At 37.2% G+C, this 17264-nt stretch overlaps 1 protein-coding gene across 13 annotated transcripts in view; it reads right to left on the bottom strand.

Moving 5' to 3' along the window:
- cadps2 (Ca++-dependent secretion activator 2) overlaps positions 1 to 17264 on the bottom strand; it is a 148548-nt gene that overhangs the window by 57460 nt on the left and 73824 nt on the right. For all 13 annotated transcript variants that reach the window (XR_013819953.1, XM_079860242.1, XM_079860234.1 and 10 more), the window contains exons 4-6: positions 8897 to 8977; positions 7455 to 7685; positions 7097 to 7218 (exon numbers count right to left, since the gene is read on the bottom strand). Coding sequence is in view for 12 of the 13 variants with exons in the window: in XM_079860242.1 (XP_079716368.1) it covers positions 7097 to 7218; positions 7455 to 7685; positions 8897 to 8977 (434 nt within the window). In the remaining variant the exon portion in view is untranslated. The remainder of the gene's footprint in view (positions 1 to 7096; positions 7219 to 7454; positions 7686 to 8896; positions 8978 to 17264) is intronic.

Here is a 17264-nt window from a genome sequence, read left to right as displayed (position 1 = left end):
ATTAACCACTTCTCCAGACCCACAATGGAGTGCCTGCTGAATATTTCCTGTCTTTGTTTGATTAAATTAGTATGTGGGATGGTAAAGTATCTATTTGTTTTTATGAGGAAGTGCTTTTGTTATGCATTTTCCCCCCCAGTGTTTACACTGTTTATTCAATGTTAAACAAGTATGATATTCATAAGGTTCAAATTAAATAGCAAAATAAAATGTTTTGTTTGTTAAATGGAAGTAATCTGCATTCAAACATGTATATTCCTGTCTCAAAATTAAACTAATTTGGGGGTGAGCTGAGGCTTGAAGCCTCACTCTTAAAGCAAGACTTAAAATAAGTCTTGAATCCAAAGGCTACACTTAAAAACATGACTCTAGATGCAAGGCTTGACTTAAAAGGACTCCAAAAGCAAAACATAAAAACTAATTTCAATTACAGAAACATGACTTTACTCCAAAAGCAATACATAAAACACAACTTGACTTAAAAAAAAAAAAAACCTATAAAACATGACTTAAAGCTGCAGTCCGAAGTTTTTCCTCTTTGTCGCCATCTCTGTTCGAAATCTGCAATTGCAGTTATTCGCGGAATTATCAACTTTACGTGGGTTGTGCCTCGGCATGGCACAGCACGGATGAATCCAGTGTTTTGAGGAGAATGTGCGACAGTCAGTCACTGCACCGGTGTGGATACTGTCATCTGGAATCACAGATTCTACTTTTTGGAAGTATGACCAACATGTTTTCAATGGGAAAAAAGCATTTCAGTAAATCGCACTGATTAAATCTAACGATCGCTTATCATATCACGTCAAACCGTGCAAATTGCATTGCGTGACTACATTTAATGCCCTTCCGATATTATCCTTGTTTTCGCATGGGCCCGGTGGCAGTCTCTTTTTTTCTGTAGCCACTCCGAAGTCTTTTGCGTCTTACAACGGGTGAATCTCCAGTTGTCACTGGTGATTGTCGTTTGAACCTTTCTGGATCCGCCATCAAATTGATAAGTTTAATTATATCAAGTGCTGTGACAACATCCTCACACGCAACATAGCCTATAGCGGAGACTCCTTCTTAATGTGAACAGATGTGACGTAATGACACAAAGACATGCTCCAATTTCTCACGGAAATCCATCAGTACCACTGGAATTAACAACATTATTACAAGCTTACCGTTTTGAATCGAGCTAAGGCAAGCAGATCGGTTTGAACACTGGCTGGTTATGTACTTGCTCACAAATTTATTTTGGATAATTTTTAACCCAAAAAGTTACGGACTGCAGCTTTAACTTCAAAGACAAGACTTAAGAACAAATTTTGACTCAAAATACATGACTTCAAAAAATGTATTTAAAGAAATGTTAAAATGAACTTTAAAACAAGACTTAAAAACATAACTTGACTATTTAGCCAAAACATAAAAACTATTTTGTCCCAAAAACATGATGACCCCGAAAGCGAGACTAAAAAACTAATTTTCACTCCAAAACAACACTTGACACCAAAACTAGACTCAAAAACATGACATCAAAAGGCTTAAAAACGAATTATGACTCAAACATGGCTTGACTTCAAAAGCAACTTAAAAAACAAAAACTGACTCCTAAAACAAGACTTGACTCTAAAAAAAACAGATTTTGACTCCAAAAAAACAAGACTTTAAAACATGGCTTTGACTCTAAAAACATGACTTGACTCCAAAGGCAAGACAAAAAAAAAAAAGAAAAGAGAAAAAACACAAAACAAACACACCTTGACTCAAAAAAACGAAACAAAATTTGACTCTAAAAGCAAGACTGTCAGAGAAGTTGGCAGAGCATGACTAAGAGTCGTCTTCAAGTATGGCATGTTTGCATATCAGCTTGTGAGTGTGCGTCTATGTGTGAGTTTCTGAGATAAGATCACCATAAAATACAGACATACTGTATTTCTATAGTTGAGTAAACACACAATAACGCAATCCAACTGACTCTCTCTCTCAAGCGGGCCAACAGTTGCTTATGGCAAACTGACTGTAGGAGTCGGCTCCCACATCTAATTCAGTTCTTCAGCTTTCTAAAGCAATCAAGCCCACAGAGAGCGTTCTGAATGTCATATGGCAAGCCAAGCATGTTTTCTCTATATTATAAGAACTAAAACGAGGCCTGTAATGCAGATAAACAGTACTGTATGTCCACTTGGTTGAGCTTGAGCTTATAGCATATGATATCTGAATATATTGATGAAGAAACTATACACTTGAGCAGAACGAATTAATCTCTTAAATCAAATTAGGCATTAACTCCTTAATCAAGATTCAGCACACTCGTACACTTTTCACAGCTAGTCTAGACTATGTGTCTATAGCAAATACTGAGTCATAGAGCTGAATCACAGTCTGGTTAGACAGTCTTGGTATCTGAGCCTCTGTGTGAACCTCGGCTGGGTGTCTATAGGCCTTATGATGTTACCAAGGATGTGTGCAATATCTGGACAATGCTATCTATTAGCCTTCCCATCCATCTCAATGGGATTCAGCATTTGCCATTGACAATGACAGAGGAGATCATTTTGTCTTCACTCTTATTGACATTATCAAAACCGCCTTGGGGAGCTCATTCAGTGGAAAGATATTTTGGGAGGTCTGTTTGTGTTACTGGTCTAAAATTGACCTCTCACCACCTAGAGGCTGTATGAAGCCCCAAAACAAGAAAAGAGGACCATTGAATAAGCAAACTGTTGCCAAGGCAACAAAACAACAGTTCTTTGCATCTCATAAAAAGCAGTTCAGTGATGCAATTCATAATTCACATTAAAAGGATTTTCTTAATTTAGTCGCATTTGTGTGCAACACGCTCAAGTTGACAAAACCAGCCACTGAGAATAATCATCTTTAAAACTCAAGAGATCTGCAGTGGAGAGTTTAATCTTTCAGTTCTGCAAGGAAAAAATATTTTAAAAAAGGAAAAGCCTTTAAAAAAAAAAACAAGTAAAAACAATTTGAAGAAAATTAGTTTCATTACGCTTTCATTTGTAGGCTATGTGCAAAAAGCCAATAAAAGACCTAAAATAAACATCTAATGCCTTAAAATAATGCCTTGCCACATTCTCTGTAATCACATTCATTGGCCGGAGTAAAACGTAATTCTAATTGAACTCCAACATAGAACTTCCACTTGTAATACTCGTTTCATTAAAGGAGTTTCGTTTTAATTTAGTTTTACATGATTTTAAGGAATTTTTCAGTATATTTTTCATGATATGACCCTTTTAACATAAATGGCCACATGTATGAATCTTGAGATCAGCAAGATCTGAATCCTCTGTGATAATTAACGTGTCACTGTCGGGTCAAATGTGAGCATTTAGCAGATATAACCACATGACTGGCAGATGTTGACACAATAACACACCAAAATCATCTCACAAGCCACTCATTCACCTTGATGAGTTTAAAAGTGAAAGTGTCCGCTGGAGGAAAATATATATATACATTAACTAAGGAGGAAAAAAAATCCAAAACAATTGGAATCCTTTATATAAGTGCACAACACAAAGTTGACAATATCATTCTAGGTTGCAATGTGCTTAAGAACTGTTTTACAGAGGTCATAACAGGAGAAATCTAATTTTCCCTGATATTTGGATACTATGATCTATGTGTACAATGAAATCCTACTGTGAAGATCATCTATTGAAATCTTTTAGATCTATTAGATTTTTTAAAGGCAGAACAAAAAACCTGTTGGGTCAAAAAAAAAAAAGGCTTGAAAATGATCCTGACAAGCGGTAAAAATAAATGTATATATATTTATTATTAATGGCATTTGTTTTATAATATTGGGTTGACTAAAATTGGAAGAAAAACTAAATAAATTTCAAGGTTCACATTTAATTCAGTGGGATTGTTTTCTTTAAGGCCTATTAAACCGTTTACAGCAGTCAAATAGGAAAAGTAACACAAAACAATCAACTAGAATCAAATCTTTGCATTTATCGAATCGAAGAAAAATCGAAAAAACCTCAAGAATTGATTAGAAAAGGTACCAAAAGATTTCCACCCCTAATATATATATACACACACATATACATATACATATATAAACGTATATACACAGACAGTTTTGGTCGACATAGCAAAATCCACATAAAAAAGACCCATATTCCTTCAAACAAAATTAGGAGCAACATCGAATCTCAAGCTGTTCATCGATGGGCCATTTCTTCCAGACTTTGCGTTCCTTGCATCCGTTTAGAATATCTTGCTGGATAACTGGCCAAATGAGTGTGATCTGAGTCATATTTCCAAGCAACGCTACATTCTTAAAGGCCACCTGCCTTTCACAGAGAGCGAGAAAAGCTCATCTAGGCTTGATGAATTCCTCCTCCTTGTCACGTCGTGCCTATACTGGAACTCCTGGAGGTGAGATTGATTCAAGAGCTCTCGGAGAAAAAGACTCCTGCATTTAACTGGTCAAAGTAGCAATCAGTTCAAGTCAGCAATCAAAGTCCCCTTAAAATACTGAGAACACCATTTACTAACTAATTTAAAGTAACCGCATCTATAAATACACAATAACTTCACAACTACTCAACAAACAACAAATATGAAACCTAATAAACTAAAACCAATAAGATGAAATCCAAAAATGAGGGGGAGAAGTATTGACCGACTCTGTATTGATTGGAATAACAGTCCAAGCTCCTAAGTAAACAATGTTATTGAAATTCACATTCAATCCAATTTCTAAATAGGGTGTGTCTCATTCAGCTACTGGTTAGTCAGAACACTGGCTAGGGAGTCTGCAATCTCTAGGGCTGTTCAATGGTGAAAATGTTTGTTTCCTAAAAATTCTCAAACTGCACATTGAAATGTCCTGTCTTAAGTGTCTCGTCATTGTCGAGTGCAATTGTACATGTATAAAGACAAAGCCCAACTTTTTTTCTCTAGTTTTCCCTGCATTGAAGGAAAAAATGCTGCAAAACTGATATAGGACCTACTTTTTTTTTAATCTGTTTTGCTTAAGGCGAGACACTACAGGCAAAAAACAGTGGGGTTTTTTTATGCATCTGTCAATTTTGAGATTTTGGTCTTTTTGGCTTTTCATAAAGAGTTTTAGAGACTAGTGGAAAGAAAACATCCAAAATATACTTTTAACTGTATCTTTTAGAGCACTTTATCTATTTGCATCTGTAGATTTCAATTACAGTATATATATATATATATATATATATATATATATATATATATATATATATATTTTTTTTTTTTTTTTTTTATTTATTTTTTTTTTTTAAAGGCCATATCCTTTAAAATGAATTTTTCCTCCTACATTGAGCCAGAAATCTCCACTAGCACTTACACACACCAAACTTAACCGTTTTATTATTATCTATATTCTGAGAGTTTTTTCACAGAGAGGTTTGGTCATATATAATTGTCCTGATTTTATACAACATTTTATGCCTAAAAAAATGGTGAAAATTTATTTCTTTTTTGCTGTTGACAGTATTTTCCGATTTATGGAGTGATAAAAAGAGATATCCAAAATCCCCTCTGTAAAAACCTTTGACTAATACAGTATATCAAAAAAAAAAAAAAAAAAAAGAAACACGAATTTTGAACCTGGCTTCATCTAGCGCAGGGGTGCCCAATCCTGCTCCTGGCGATCGACTGTCCTGCACAGTTCATCTCCAACCCTAATCAAACACACCTGAAGCAACCAATTAAGGTCTTCAGAGCACGTCAGGATCAATTGAAAATTAAAGGCAGGTGTGTTTGATTAGGGTTGGAGATGAACTGTGCAGGACAGTCGATCGCCAGGAGCAGGATTGGGCACCCCTGATCTAGCGTTTAGATTTTTGTTCAAGAAATTTATGCAAATGAGTGCATATTTAATTAGATAACGCCTCATTTGCACTTGTAATTCATTTTTTTTGTGCAATTATTAATGTAATCAATCAAATGTTGAAGTATGGTGATATCTATTTTTTTTACCCTATTTACCTTGCCTTAATAAATTACAGAAAGAGTGTCATTCGGGGTTCTCTTCAGAGCTGCGCAGCTGGCATATTTTCAGTGTCAAAACAAGTCACTACGCTAATGGTGAGCTGATGAGATAAGAGGGATTTCATGCTCAAGGTTTGAAGATAAAAAGCAAGTGTGAGATGTTCCCAACAGATTTGTAATTCAGAGAAAAAAACAGAGCAGTGACCTTAAAATGGTTAGAGATTGGCACATTGTGTACATCTGAATAATGAATGACTGTGTAGGAAACGCTTTCAGTTAAAACATGCGGTTAACATAAAGAGGCATTTAAAACACTATTTTAAAAACATGTAGGAACATTTTAAATTAAAAAAAGGTTGGAACTGGCACTTGGACTTGCATCCGTTTCTGATAAAGCAACTCCCAACCACCAGAGGGAGCCCTTACCAGAAAACACTAGCTTGACTTTCATTTTTTTTTAATTTTTTTTTAATACATTTAAACTTCAAACCATACAAATCTCTATTGTTTGGTTTCACCATTACAATTTCAGAATAAAGAATAAAGCAGTCGAGGGTGAGATAAAGTTAATAAATAAAATAAGAGATTCAGAAATACATCTCACAACTGTGAGATTTAGTCACATTGTGAGAAATAAAGCTGTCTATCTTCATGAAGTCTTGTATTTGACCTTTATTTTTCATTTATGGTATATTACTGGATATGATATTGGATTTTTGACTATCTCGACCTTGCATGACCCAGTTTGAGGATTGACCTTTGGATTTGCTGACCTTACTTCCCATTACAGTCTAAAAGTACAGTGAAAATGGCAATACTGTGAAAAATTCTATAAGCAGTACAATTTAAAATAGCAGTTTTTTCTACAGTATTTGAATATATTGTAAAATGTAATATATTCCTGTGATGCAAAGCAAAATTTTCAGCATCATTACTCCAGTCTTCAGTGTCACATGATCCTTCAGAAATCATTCTGATATGCTGAATTGCTCCTCAAGAAACATTATTATTATCATTGTTGAAAACAGTTGTGCTGCTTAATATTTTTGTGGAAATCTATTTCAGGATTCTTTGGTGAATAGAAACAGCATCATGTGAACACCGTACTCACTGTGGTCTGGAGGCTTCGGCTTGATCCGTCTGGAGCTTCTCTCCTCCCTCCACCTCCATGGTGCAGTACACAATTCGGTTAGGAGCAACGGATTTCAGCCCCTGCACCTCTATGATCACAATCTGAGCAAAAGTCACGAGACCACACCATCAGGCTGAGCGACAATTCAACTTAAGTTAGATTTAGACTACTTTTTGGCAACTAGCTGTTTACCTAAACCACTGATTGATACATTATGAAAAAATGTACTTTTGAAAATCCCTACTGGAACCATTCTAATGTTTTGTAGCAGTGTAATGTGATACATGTAAGACTTGCAAAATCACAACCACTGTGGTGATGTGTAAAGTAATGATACCTCCAGACTAAATGACAGCACCACGTCGGATTTGGAGAGGGGTAAGTCGTTCTCGTCGCCGATGTCCAGGAAGCTGTTCATGGGTGTGAGTTTGGGCTTGATTTTGGGCTTGAAGTCTTTGGCCACAGGCTGGCTCTCCAGGTTAGCCATCAGCAGGTTAACGGATGACCTGAGCTCCTCCACGTACATCATCTCCATGTCTTTGGAAATAAACTTCGGGAACTTCCTCTCCTATTGGACGCAGAATAAAACAGAATAAACACTGTTACTGTAAGGTACTCAATATGCTAACTAACTGTTCATTTATTCATTTATTCACTCCAGTCCACAATAATCTGAAGAATAGCCTAACCCAGTGTTTCCCAACCCTGTTCCTGGAGGCACATCAACACTACACATTTTGGATGTCTCCCTTTATCTGCCCCATATATTTCTGGTCTTGCACTGTGTCCCAATTCGCATACTATTCATCCTAAATAGCATTTGAAATTAGAATTAGTGCATCCAAAATCATAGTATGTTGAAATGAGTATTCTAAAGATATCCGGATGGTCTACATTTTCCGGTTAGAATCCGGTTAGAAGTGAGGATCCTCGCACACTCTGATGGCTAATATTGTCCACAACCCATTGCGAGTTAAACGAGGAATCGATTAGAACTACAAACATGGATAAAAAGTGTTAAAACATACTTTGATTTGGGACGCACTAATTCTAATTTCGAATACTATTTAGGACAGATAGTTTGCAAATTGGGACGCAGCATTGGTGTGCCTTCAGGAGCAGGGTTGGGAAACATTGGTTATACTATCCAATAGTATTTTTGAAAAATTTTTTTTTTAATGTAATGTTTATCATTTACTCTATAATGGCTCTGAATGACACATTGAGTCCACAATATTACTATCTTAGTCCAAAAAAAAGTCCGACTAAAAGAGTTTTTTTTTTTTGCAATTTAAAAACAAAACAATTTATTATTTATTCATTTATTTTTATTCTGTTATTTTAAATGATTTATTATTTAATCCTGACTTACTCCACAATATGCTAACAAATTTTTTATTACATTTAATTTTATTCTTTTTTTATTAATTTACTTACTTTCTCCATATTGCTCTGAATGATTCACTGACTGAGTCCCCCAAAATAGCATAACTAATAATATATATTTTTTTCAAAATATTATTTTTTTAAATAACATTTATTTTTTCTTCCCATTTATAATTTTTTTTTAAAAATTATCATTCATTCATTCCGTAATGGCTCTGAATTATTCACCGAGTCTGACTCAAAATGGCTAGTTTGAGACTTTTGCGAATGCTTCTGATGGACTCATCAAGAAGAACCGAATCGTAATCATTTGTCCACAAATCAAACAATTATAATTACAGCAATCTGTTGGTATTTTCACTGTAAAGATAGAAGCAGGTAAAGGTTTCTTACTCTGGCTATTTTCTCGGCGAGCTGCAGTCGCCCGTCCAGCTCTCTGCGGATCTGTGCCGCCTGCTCGTCCACATTGTCCAGCTGCCCGGGGAACAGAAGACAAAGCTTATCAATTCGACACGGTTTACTATAAACCCATAACCCACAGGTAGATCTGGATAGATCAAAGCTGACCGCGGTGAAAAGACAGGAAAGATGAGCTTAATAACTACCATGATTAGTCATGTAATCTCTTTTGAGCCTCATGAAGCTGCTGTGCTACTTGGACAGGCCATACCGAGGAAATATGAGATCATAAAAACGTTTAATGTCTTTATCTGGTCACTGAGCGGCTCTGGCATGCCCTCAAATGAAACGTTTTTGGAGTGTGAAACACACACACACAAAGTGGCACACAAATACACCCACACAGCACTGCTGGCATGCTGTCAAGGCAGGGTTTCCTCTCCATGAGTGGGAAATCTCTCTGTTTCACGCACGCACGCACACACACACACACACGCAAACACACACACACACACCACCCCCACCATAGCACTGTTTCCACTTGATAAGCTCCTCTCCCTGCGGCGGCAGTAGGGTTGACTCCGCTCCCATTTCACGCTGCACTATCACTGCACCATACTAGCTCGCTCAGAAAGTTTTTTTTTTTTTAATTAAGTGGCACTTGCAAGGGCTCATACTTGGTGATTTGAACAAAGCATTAGGTAACTAGACCAGTGCAGTTTGCACTGCAGATCCAGTATGAATGATCACACTATAAAGCACCTGCAATACACTAGCAACCACCAAGAACACCCTAGTAACCACCCACACTCTATAAACCACCCATAACACCCTAGCAACCACCTTGTAACCCCCAGAACACCCTAGTAACCACCCACACTCTATAAACAACCCATAACACCCTAGCAACCACCTAGTAACCCCCAGAACACCCTAGTAACCAAACCACCCACACTCTATAAACCATAACACCCTAGCAACCACCTAGTAACCCCCAGAACACCCTAGTAACCACCCACACTCTATAAACCACACATAGCACCCTAGCAACCACCTTGTAACCCCCAGAACACCCTAGTAACCACCCACACTCTATAAACAACCCATAACACCCTAGCAACCACCTAGTAACCCCCAGAACACCCTAGTAACCAAACCACCCACACTCTATAAACCACACATAACACCCTAGCAACCACCTAGTAACCCCCAGAACACCCTAGTAACCACCCACACTCTATAAACCACACATAACACCCTAGCAACCACCTTGTAACCCCCAGAACACCCTAGTAACCACCCACAATCTATAAACAACCCATAACACCCTAAGCAAAAACCTAGTAACCCCCAGAACACCCTAGTAACCAAACCACCCACACTCTATAAACCACACATAACACCCTAGCAACCACCTAGTAACCCACAGAACACCCTAGTAACCACCCACACTCTATAAACCACCCATAACACCCTATTAACCACCTAGTAACCCTCAAAACACCCTAGAGTAACCACCCACACTCTATACTCTTTAGCACGTCTTAAAATTAGGAAAATATAACCTCAGATGAACAACAACACATGACATATTACACTGTACCATTACTTAACAAAAACTAGGACAAAATATAAAAGCCAAGTGTGAAAAACTAAGTATACCCCATGATTTAATAGCTTGTAGAACCACCTTTATCATTCTTAGTAATAATTTTCTGTCTCTCACATTATTGTGGAGGAATTTTGGCCAACTCTTCTTTACAACGTTTCTTCAATTCATTGAGGTTTGCAGGCATTTGTTTATACACAGCTATCTTAAGGTCCCGCCGCAACATTTTCAATCAGATTGAGGTCTAGACTTTGACTGGGCCATTGCAACACCTTGATTATATTCTTTTTCAGTCATTTGCTGGTGTGTTTGGGATCATTGTCCTGTTGCATGACCCAATTTCAGCCAAGCTTTAGCTGTCGGACAGATGGCCTCACTTTTGACTCTAGAATACTTGCCTGAAATGAGGTGCCCCATACCTGTGGCTGCAAAACAAGCCCAAATCATCACCCCTCCACCACCATGCTTGACCGTTGCTATGAGGTGTTTGTGCTGATATTTTTGCCTAACTTGGCGCTGTGCATTATGGCCAAACATCTCCACTTTGGTCTCGTCTGTCCAAGTCTTGTGGTTTGTTCAGATGCAACTTTGCAAACCTAAGCCGTGCTGCTGTGAACAGAAAAAGCTTTCTCCTGGCAACCCCTCCAAACTTGCCATACTTGTTCAGTCTTTTTCTAATTGCTGACATTAACTTTAACATTTAAAATGTTAACTGAGGCCTGTAGAGATTGAGGTGTAGTTCTTGGGTTTTTTGTAGTTTCTCTGAGCATTGCACGGTCTGATCTTGGGGTGAATTTGCTGGGACGTCCACTCCTGGGAAGATTGGCAACTGTTTTGAATGTTTTCCACTTGTGAATAATCTTCCTCACGGTATAATGATGGACTTCAAATTGTTTGTAAATGGCCTCAAAACCCTTCCTAGATCGAATGGCTGCAACAATTGCTTTTCTAAGATCATTCTTAGAAAGACATTTCTGATGTCTTTCCTCCTTAGCATTGTGATAACACACACCTGATGGCTCCAGACTAGCAAACTGCCAAAACTTGTATTTTTTTTTATTATGTCCTGATACGTAAAGCCATTGAATTCAAAAGGGTGTACTTTCTTTTTCACATGACTGTATAAACCACCCACAACACTCTATAAACCAACCAGAAAACCTTAGCAACCATCTGTAGCAAAAACTAAGAATACAATAGCAACCACCCTGAACACCTTGGCAGGCTGCTTAGTAACCACTTAGTAACCACCACAACACCCTAGAAACCACATATTAACCCCCCAGAACACTTTAGAAGATGCATTACAACCAAAGTAACCACTCTATAAATCACCCACAACACCCTAGCAATCACCTATAAACCACTCACAACACCCTAGCAACCACCCACAACAACCTATAAACCATCCAGAACACCACAGTAACCCCCCAGAACACCCTTGAAACCATTCACAATACCCGAGCAACCACCAAGTAACCACCCAGATCACAATATAAAGTGCCCACACCAGCCTAGCAACCATCCAAAAAAATCAACCAAGGATTTTCAATGGTCAAATGGCATTTATATTTTCTTCAGAAATAATCCCATAGATGGAATATTTATACTGTGTACACAATATGTTCTGTTCTGAACTGTTCTGATTTCAATTGTTACATCAAAAACACTGATCTAAACAGCAGAAGAACATGCAAAGATCTGGTTTTATCAGGACATTGTTTGAGTGAAGCAGTGCGACACTCTCTGTAATGAGGCCGGGTGATGTCTGCCATGCTTTGCTGAGCCGATCTACTGCTCCCATCACATCAACGTTCATTATCGACTCATTCTATTAACATATGCAAATCAACAAACGCCTCAAAATCTCACATAAGGAGTGTGTGGGAGAAAGCAGACCAGATGAAGGCCTCCTGTCAGCCCGGCGCTGGTCTGGTCACATGTAGGAGGCCTTAATGATGTAGTTAGCCACATCTACGCAGATGGTAAGAGGCCGACGCGTGTTAAAGAAAGTGCACCCGTGAAACGTACAGGAAGTAATGAGAGCATCACAGGGATGAAAACCACAGTTGAAATCCACTAATAATATACCTAATGACCCCACCAACAACAGGAGGTCAAGGTCAGGGTGGGATCAAGTAATCATGTGATAATGGCTGCAGTTTTCTGGGAATTGTGAACAATATTTTCACTTAAATAATATTTTCACGGAAATAATACAGTAAATGCACACATGCCCATGGGTTTGATTTTACCGCAGAGGTCGTCATATCTGTCAGGTTTCAAGAATATTATTTATTTAGTGAGAAATATATGCGGAAGCGCATGATTAAAAGAACATTCTAAGGGAATTAGTGGATACAGGCCACTAATTAAGAATTAACGGTGCCATCTATTTCAGACAGGTAATTAAGGCCTGTGTAAAATCACATAACTAACAACATTCATAGCTTATTTATAACCAATTAGTGACTAATAACTCTGGTGTTTGCTCTTAGCACACTATTTAGACTGTATGCTACTGTATATGTCTGAATGCACACTGCACATATGTGACATTTAATTAAGATAAGGTTGGACCTGAGGATCAGATTCTGCTTCAGCTTCACTGGGTGAATTACAAAAGGTTCCAAAGAAATGACCCATCTGTTACTTCCACAGAATACCACAAGATTCATTTAATATCCTAATAATCTCGAAGATCTGCTGATGTAATTAATATTCTTAATGACTTGCTCTTAATTGATGTGCAGAAATATCAAATTGAGCTATTATGAAATCAGAAATAATAATACAAATTTGTAAAATAAAAATAAAATAAAAAATGTGAAGGTATAATTTAATAATAACTAATAATACACATTATTGTTAATATTATTAACAACAACAAACATTATTTGTAATTTCATTTTTGCAAATTTATGTTTCATTTACATAATTTGAATCAATTTAATTTTTAGATGTAATGTGATCCATTAATGAATTAAAAACAGATGCTAAGATTGGATGGATGGATGGAATTATAATATTTAGAATTATTGTAGTAGTAGTAGCAGTCACAACAAACAATAATTGCACTTTTATAATTTTTCATTTTTGTAATTACATTTTTAATTCAAATTATTTCAATTTAATAATTTAGATAAATAATATTAGTCATTTTATTTATAATTGTCATGTCCGAGTGCTGACAATTTATGTTTTTCTTGCCTCAATACAGTAAGCTTTGGAAATCTATTATGATTGGCAGCTTGAAAGTTTGAAATGTCCCCAGCCGAGCAGATAATTCTGTCATGAATTGCCAATTTTGACAGCCAGAATGACCACATCAGCCATTTTCCAGCACAATGACGCAAACAGTTGCTAAAGAAAGAATAATAAAACTGCCAAAACACGGACAGCGGCACGGACATCCCACTGAAATATACCAGCGGCACAGCACAGCAGGTTTGTGTTCATAATGCATTAAAATGGCTTCGTTTGAGGACGACGTATCACCTCCCCTGAGCCACACACATATGCACACCAGATTCTTTTCTGTTGCCGTGTTACCAACTGGTTCACTTTTCTTTAGCTGCTCTATTTTGGTTAGTTTGGCAACAATTTCTATGACAACAAGCCTTAGGGGTGCCCTAATGAAAGACGTCACCAGCCTGGAGAGAAACATGCCACTGTCACGCTCTAATCTTCCCCGAGATTTCTTTACCCCCCTCATCTTAATTAGCAAACCAATTATAAGGCAGCCGTCTCCAGTCACACAGATTCTCGCAAGAAACTGGAAACTGCTTTCTGGCCACTTTATTGAATATTCACAAACCATTTCTAATGATTGTGCTGGATGAAAGATCAAAGAACTGTGCTTTTTACTTGGTTGTTAATACTAGCTTTCATTTTCTGTTTTAATAGCATCTTTTATTTAAGCTTCAGTAGCTAAAAGGACTGATCAACAACAATCAAGTTCTGTGAAACAGTTTATTTCAATGACTCGATTCAAAACTCTGACTTCAATGTACCAGTAGTGACGATAGCCGTAATAATTAAAAAATGGAATACTGACATCACGTTAAAAGGTTAATTCACTCAATAAATGAAATTTGTCATTAATTACTCGCACTCATGTTGTTCCAAACCCGTAAAACCTTCGTTTAAAACACAAACAGAGAGAATAATAAATAAAACATCTATATACATAATGTCAGAGATAGATTATTTACAGGCAGAGAGTGTCTGTTGAAATAAAGATAATCAAGGTGTCTATTAAAATTAAAATTAAATACAAAAGGAAACAGTCCCATTTGCCTTGATCTAAATCTTGGTAGACTCGGTTTAGACAAAGAATTAGGAGGAAACCAAGAACTAATGATAGTTTTCCTGGCAGCTGTTAACCCAACGAAGAAAGTCCGTTTTTGATTTAAAGTTAAGGTTACAGAGGAGACATCATTAAGAAGGAAAAGACATGGCTCAAGATCAATTGTCAGTTCCAAAAGTTGTGACAGAACACCAGAAGTTGAAGATCGGAGGACATTCCCAGAATAGACGGAAAAAGCTGCCAATTGTCCCAGTGCTACATTTGTCACATACAGGGGAGGGAATGAGTTTCATTCTATAATATATTCTGTGGATTGCATTGTAGTTTATCAGCTGGTGGGCAGGGTTTTTAGATGAGACTGAAACATTTTGCCATATTGTTTCCCAATTAAAACTGTGATCCTGCGCTCCAAACTCTCTGTCCCAAATTCGGGTAATACCAAGAGTTCCACATTTCTCCATGACAAGACTACCATACATAATAGAGACCTTGGCTGTTTTCCCCTTGATGGATTCAAAGCAATGAGCCATATCTGTCCCAAGGAACTCCATCTCAGCTGTAAATACAAGAACCATGAGAATCCAGGCAGATTATAACAAGACTGCAGATCCCAGTATGTCTCCTCATAAATATTCTCTAACGTGTTAATGCCTCTATCTGACCACAGCGAACAAGTGTATGGTTTTATGTCTCACAAAAGGTAATAATTGTTCCAGATAGGAGACTTCATGTAAAATTTTGATGAATAATTAACATATTTTTCCACCAGATGCCATGTAGATATTGAATTAGCTATAATTAGGCCAAATTCTTTAGAAGCTTTTTTAACATGTCAACCATGTGAAAAATGCCTTGCTTTTTCCATAAATAAGAAATGAATATATTAATGAAAAAACTCTATCATTTTTAGCCTTAAAGGAATAGTTCACTTAAAAATAAACATTTTGAAGATATTTTGAAGAATGTTGGGAACCAAACAGTTGATGGACCCCATTGACTTCCATAGTATTTGTTTTTCCTACTATGGAAGTCAATGTCCATCAACTGTCTGTACATTCTTCAAAATATCTTCCTTTGTGTTCAGCAGAAGAAAGAAATTCATACATGTTTTGAAACAACTTTAACGTGAGTAGATGCTGATAGAATCTTTATTTTTAAGCCAGAGAGTGTCTGCAGTGTGATGTCACTGGGACGCGCCGCCTCCGTTTTTGATGGTCCGCCCTGACCCTGTCAGACAGATATGAGTATCGCTGTGGTAATTCATTACTCTTCACGGTGTCTCAGCTGCGGGGCGCGTCCTCCGGCCCCGTCGCGGCGAGCTAACGAGAGATGACAAGGCCAGGCTGAATGTGTTCATTAGAAAGATGATGACAGGTGGGGGGGGGGGGGGGCAGAGCTACAGCGACGGGCTTCTCTGATCAGAAGGGCACAGCTGGATTTCTCAATGTGTCCACCTGAGACACGACCCGCCTGCCTGTCTGCCCAACCAGATGTTCCACACCTCACAGGGTGCTTGATTTATTGATCAGCTGACTGATTTAATGTGGCCATCTATGGTTGACCATGAGATGATGTGATTTATAAGATTAGTTTCCCATGATTTCCTCTGTCCATTTCTATCTTCCAATCAGACGAGTTACAGAATATTACAAGTTAAAATTCACCCCTAGGTAAGCATTCCAGATAAATTAAAGTCGCGGTGAAAGCAAACAGCAGTTATGAAGTAGTTTTCTTCCGATTTATGACATACATGTAGGGTGGGGACTTGGAACAGTTGTTGATTGGATTTTGATATGTGGGCAATGCATTCAAAAATAAATGTGAGTTTGCAGTCAGTTGTAAGAAAATTATTGGAGAAGTTCGTCATGCATCACCAAAGAGAAGTCCGTCGTTTTAACTGGAAGATTTGGATTAAATATAACAAAAACTGTTAAAACTAAACATATACATGAATGAATCGTTCACATATCAAAATAGATTTTCATTTAATTTCGTGCCAAATTTAAACGTGAAGCTCTGGATATTCTGGATAAAGAACTTTAATGAAGGGAAAGTAAATAAGAAATGTTTTTTAAGCTGTAAAGTGTTGTGTTACTAGTTTGAAAAAGTAACTCAGATATTACTTTACTCGTTACTTTAAAAAAGTGATTGATTATGTAACTCAAGTTACTGTGGGTTGGGTTTTCTATATGTAAACAGTGATTTATGGATAGTCAAATCATGTCACATCCCTTCATGATTCCATTATTTGGTTTTGAGTTTTTCCATATAAAATGTTGGGTTTGTATCAGGCTCAGGTTTGCAATTTCTAAATATGTTTTAACATTAAATTATAACATAACTTTTTTGAGCACACTTTCCTTTACATCTCAACTTTTGATTACCCCAAAGTATTTTCTATACAAGCACTTGAATACTTGCGGGGTTTCTGTTTGCAGAAATCT

This window comes from Squalius cephalus, assembly GCF_949319135.1.
Source record: "Squalius cephalus genome assembly, chromosome: 23".
Lineage (NCBI taxonomy): Eukaryota > Metazoa > Chordata > Actinopteri > Cypriniformes > Leuciscidae > Squalius > Squalius cephalus.
The sequence above is the reverse complement of the archived record's forward strand: the minus strand, read 5'-3'. Positions and strand labels throughout refer to the sequence as shown.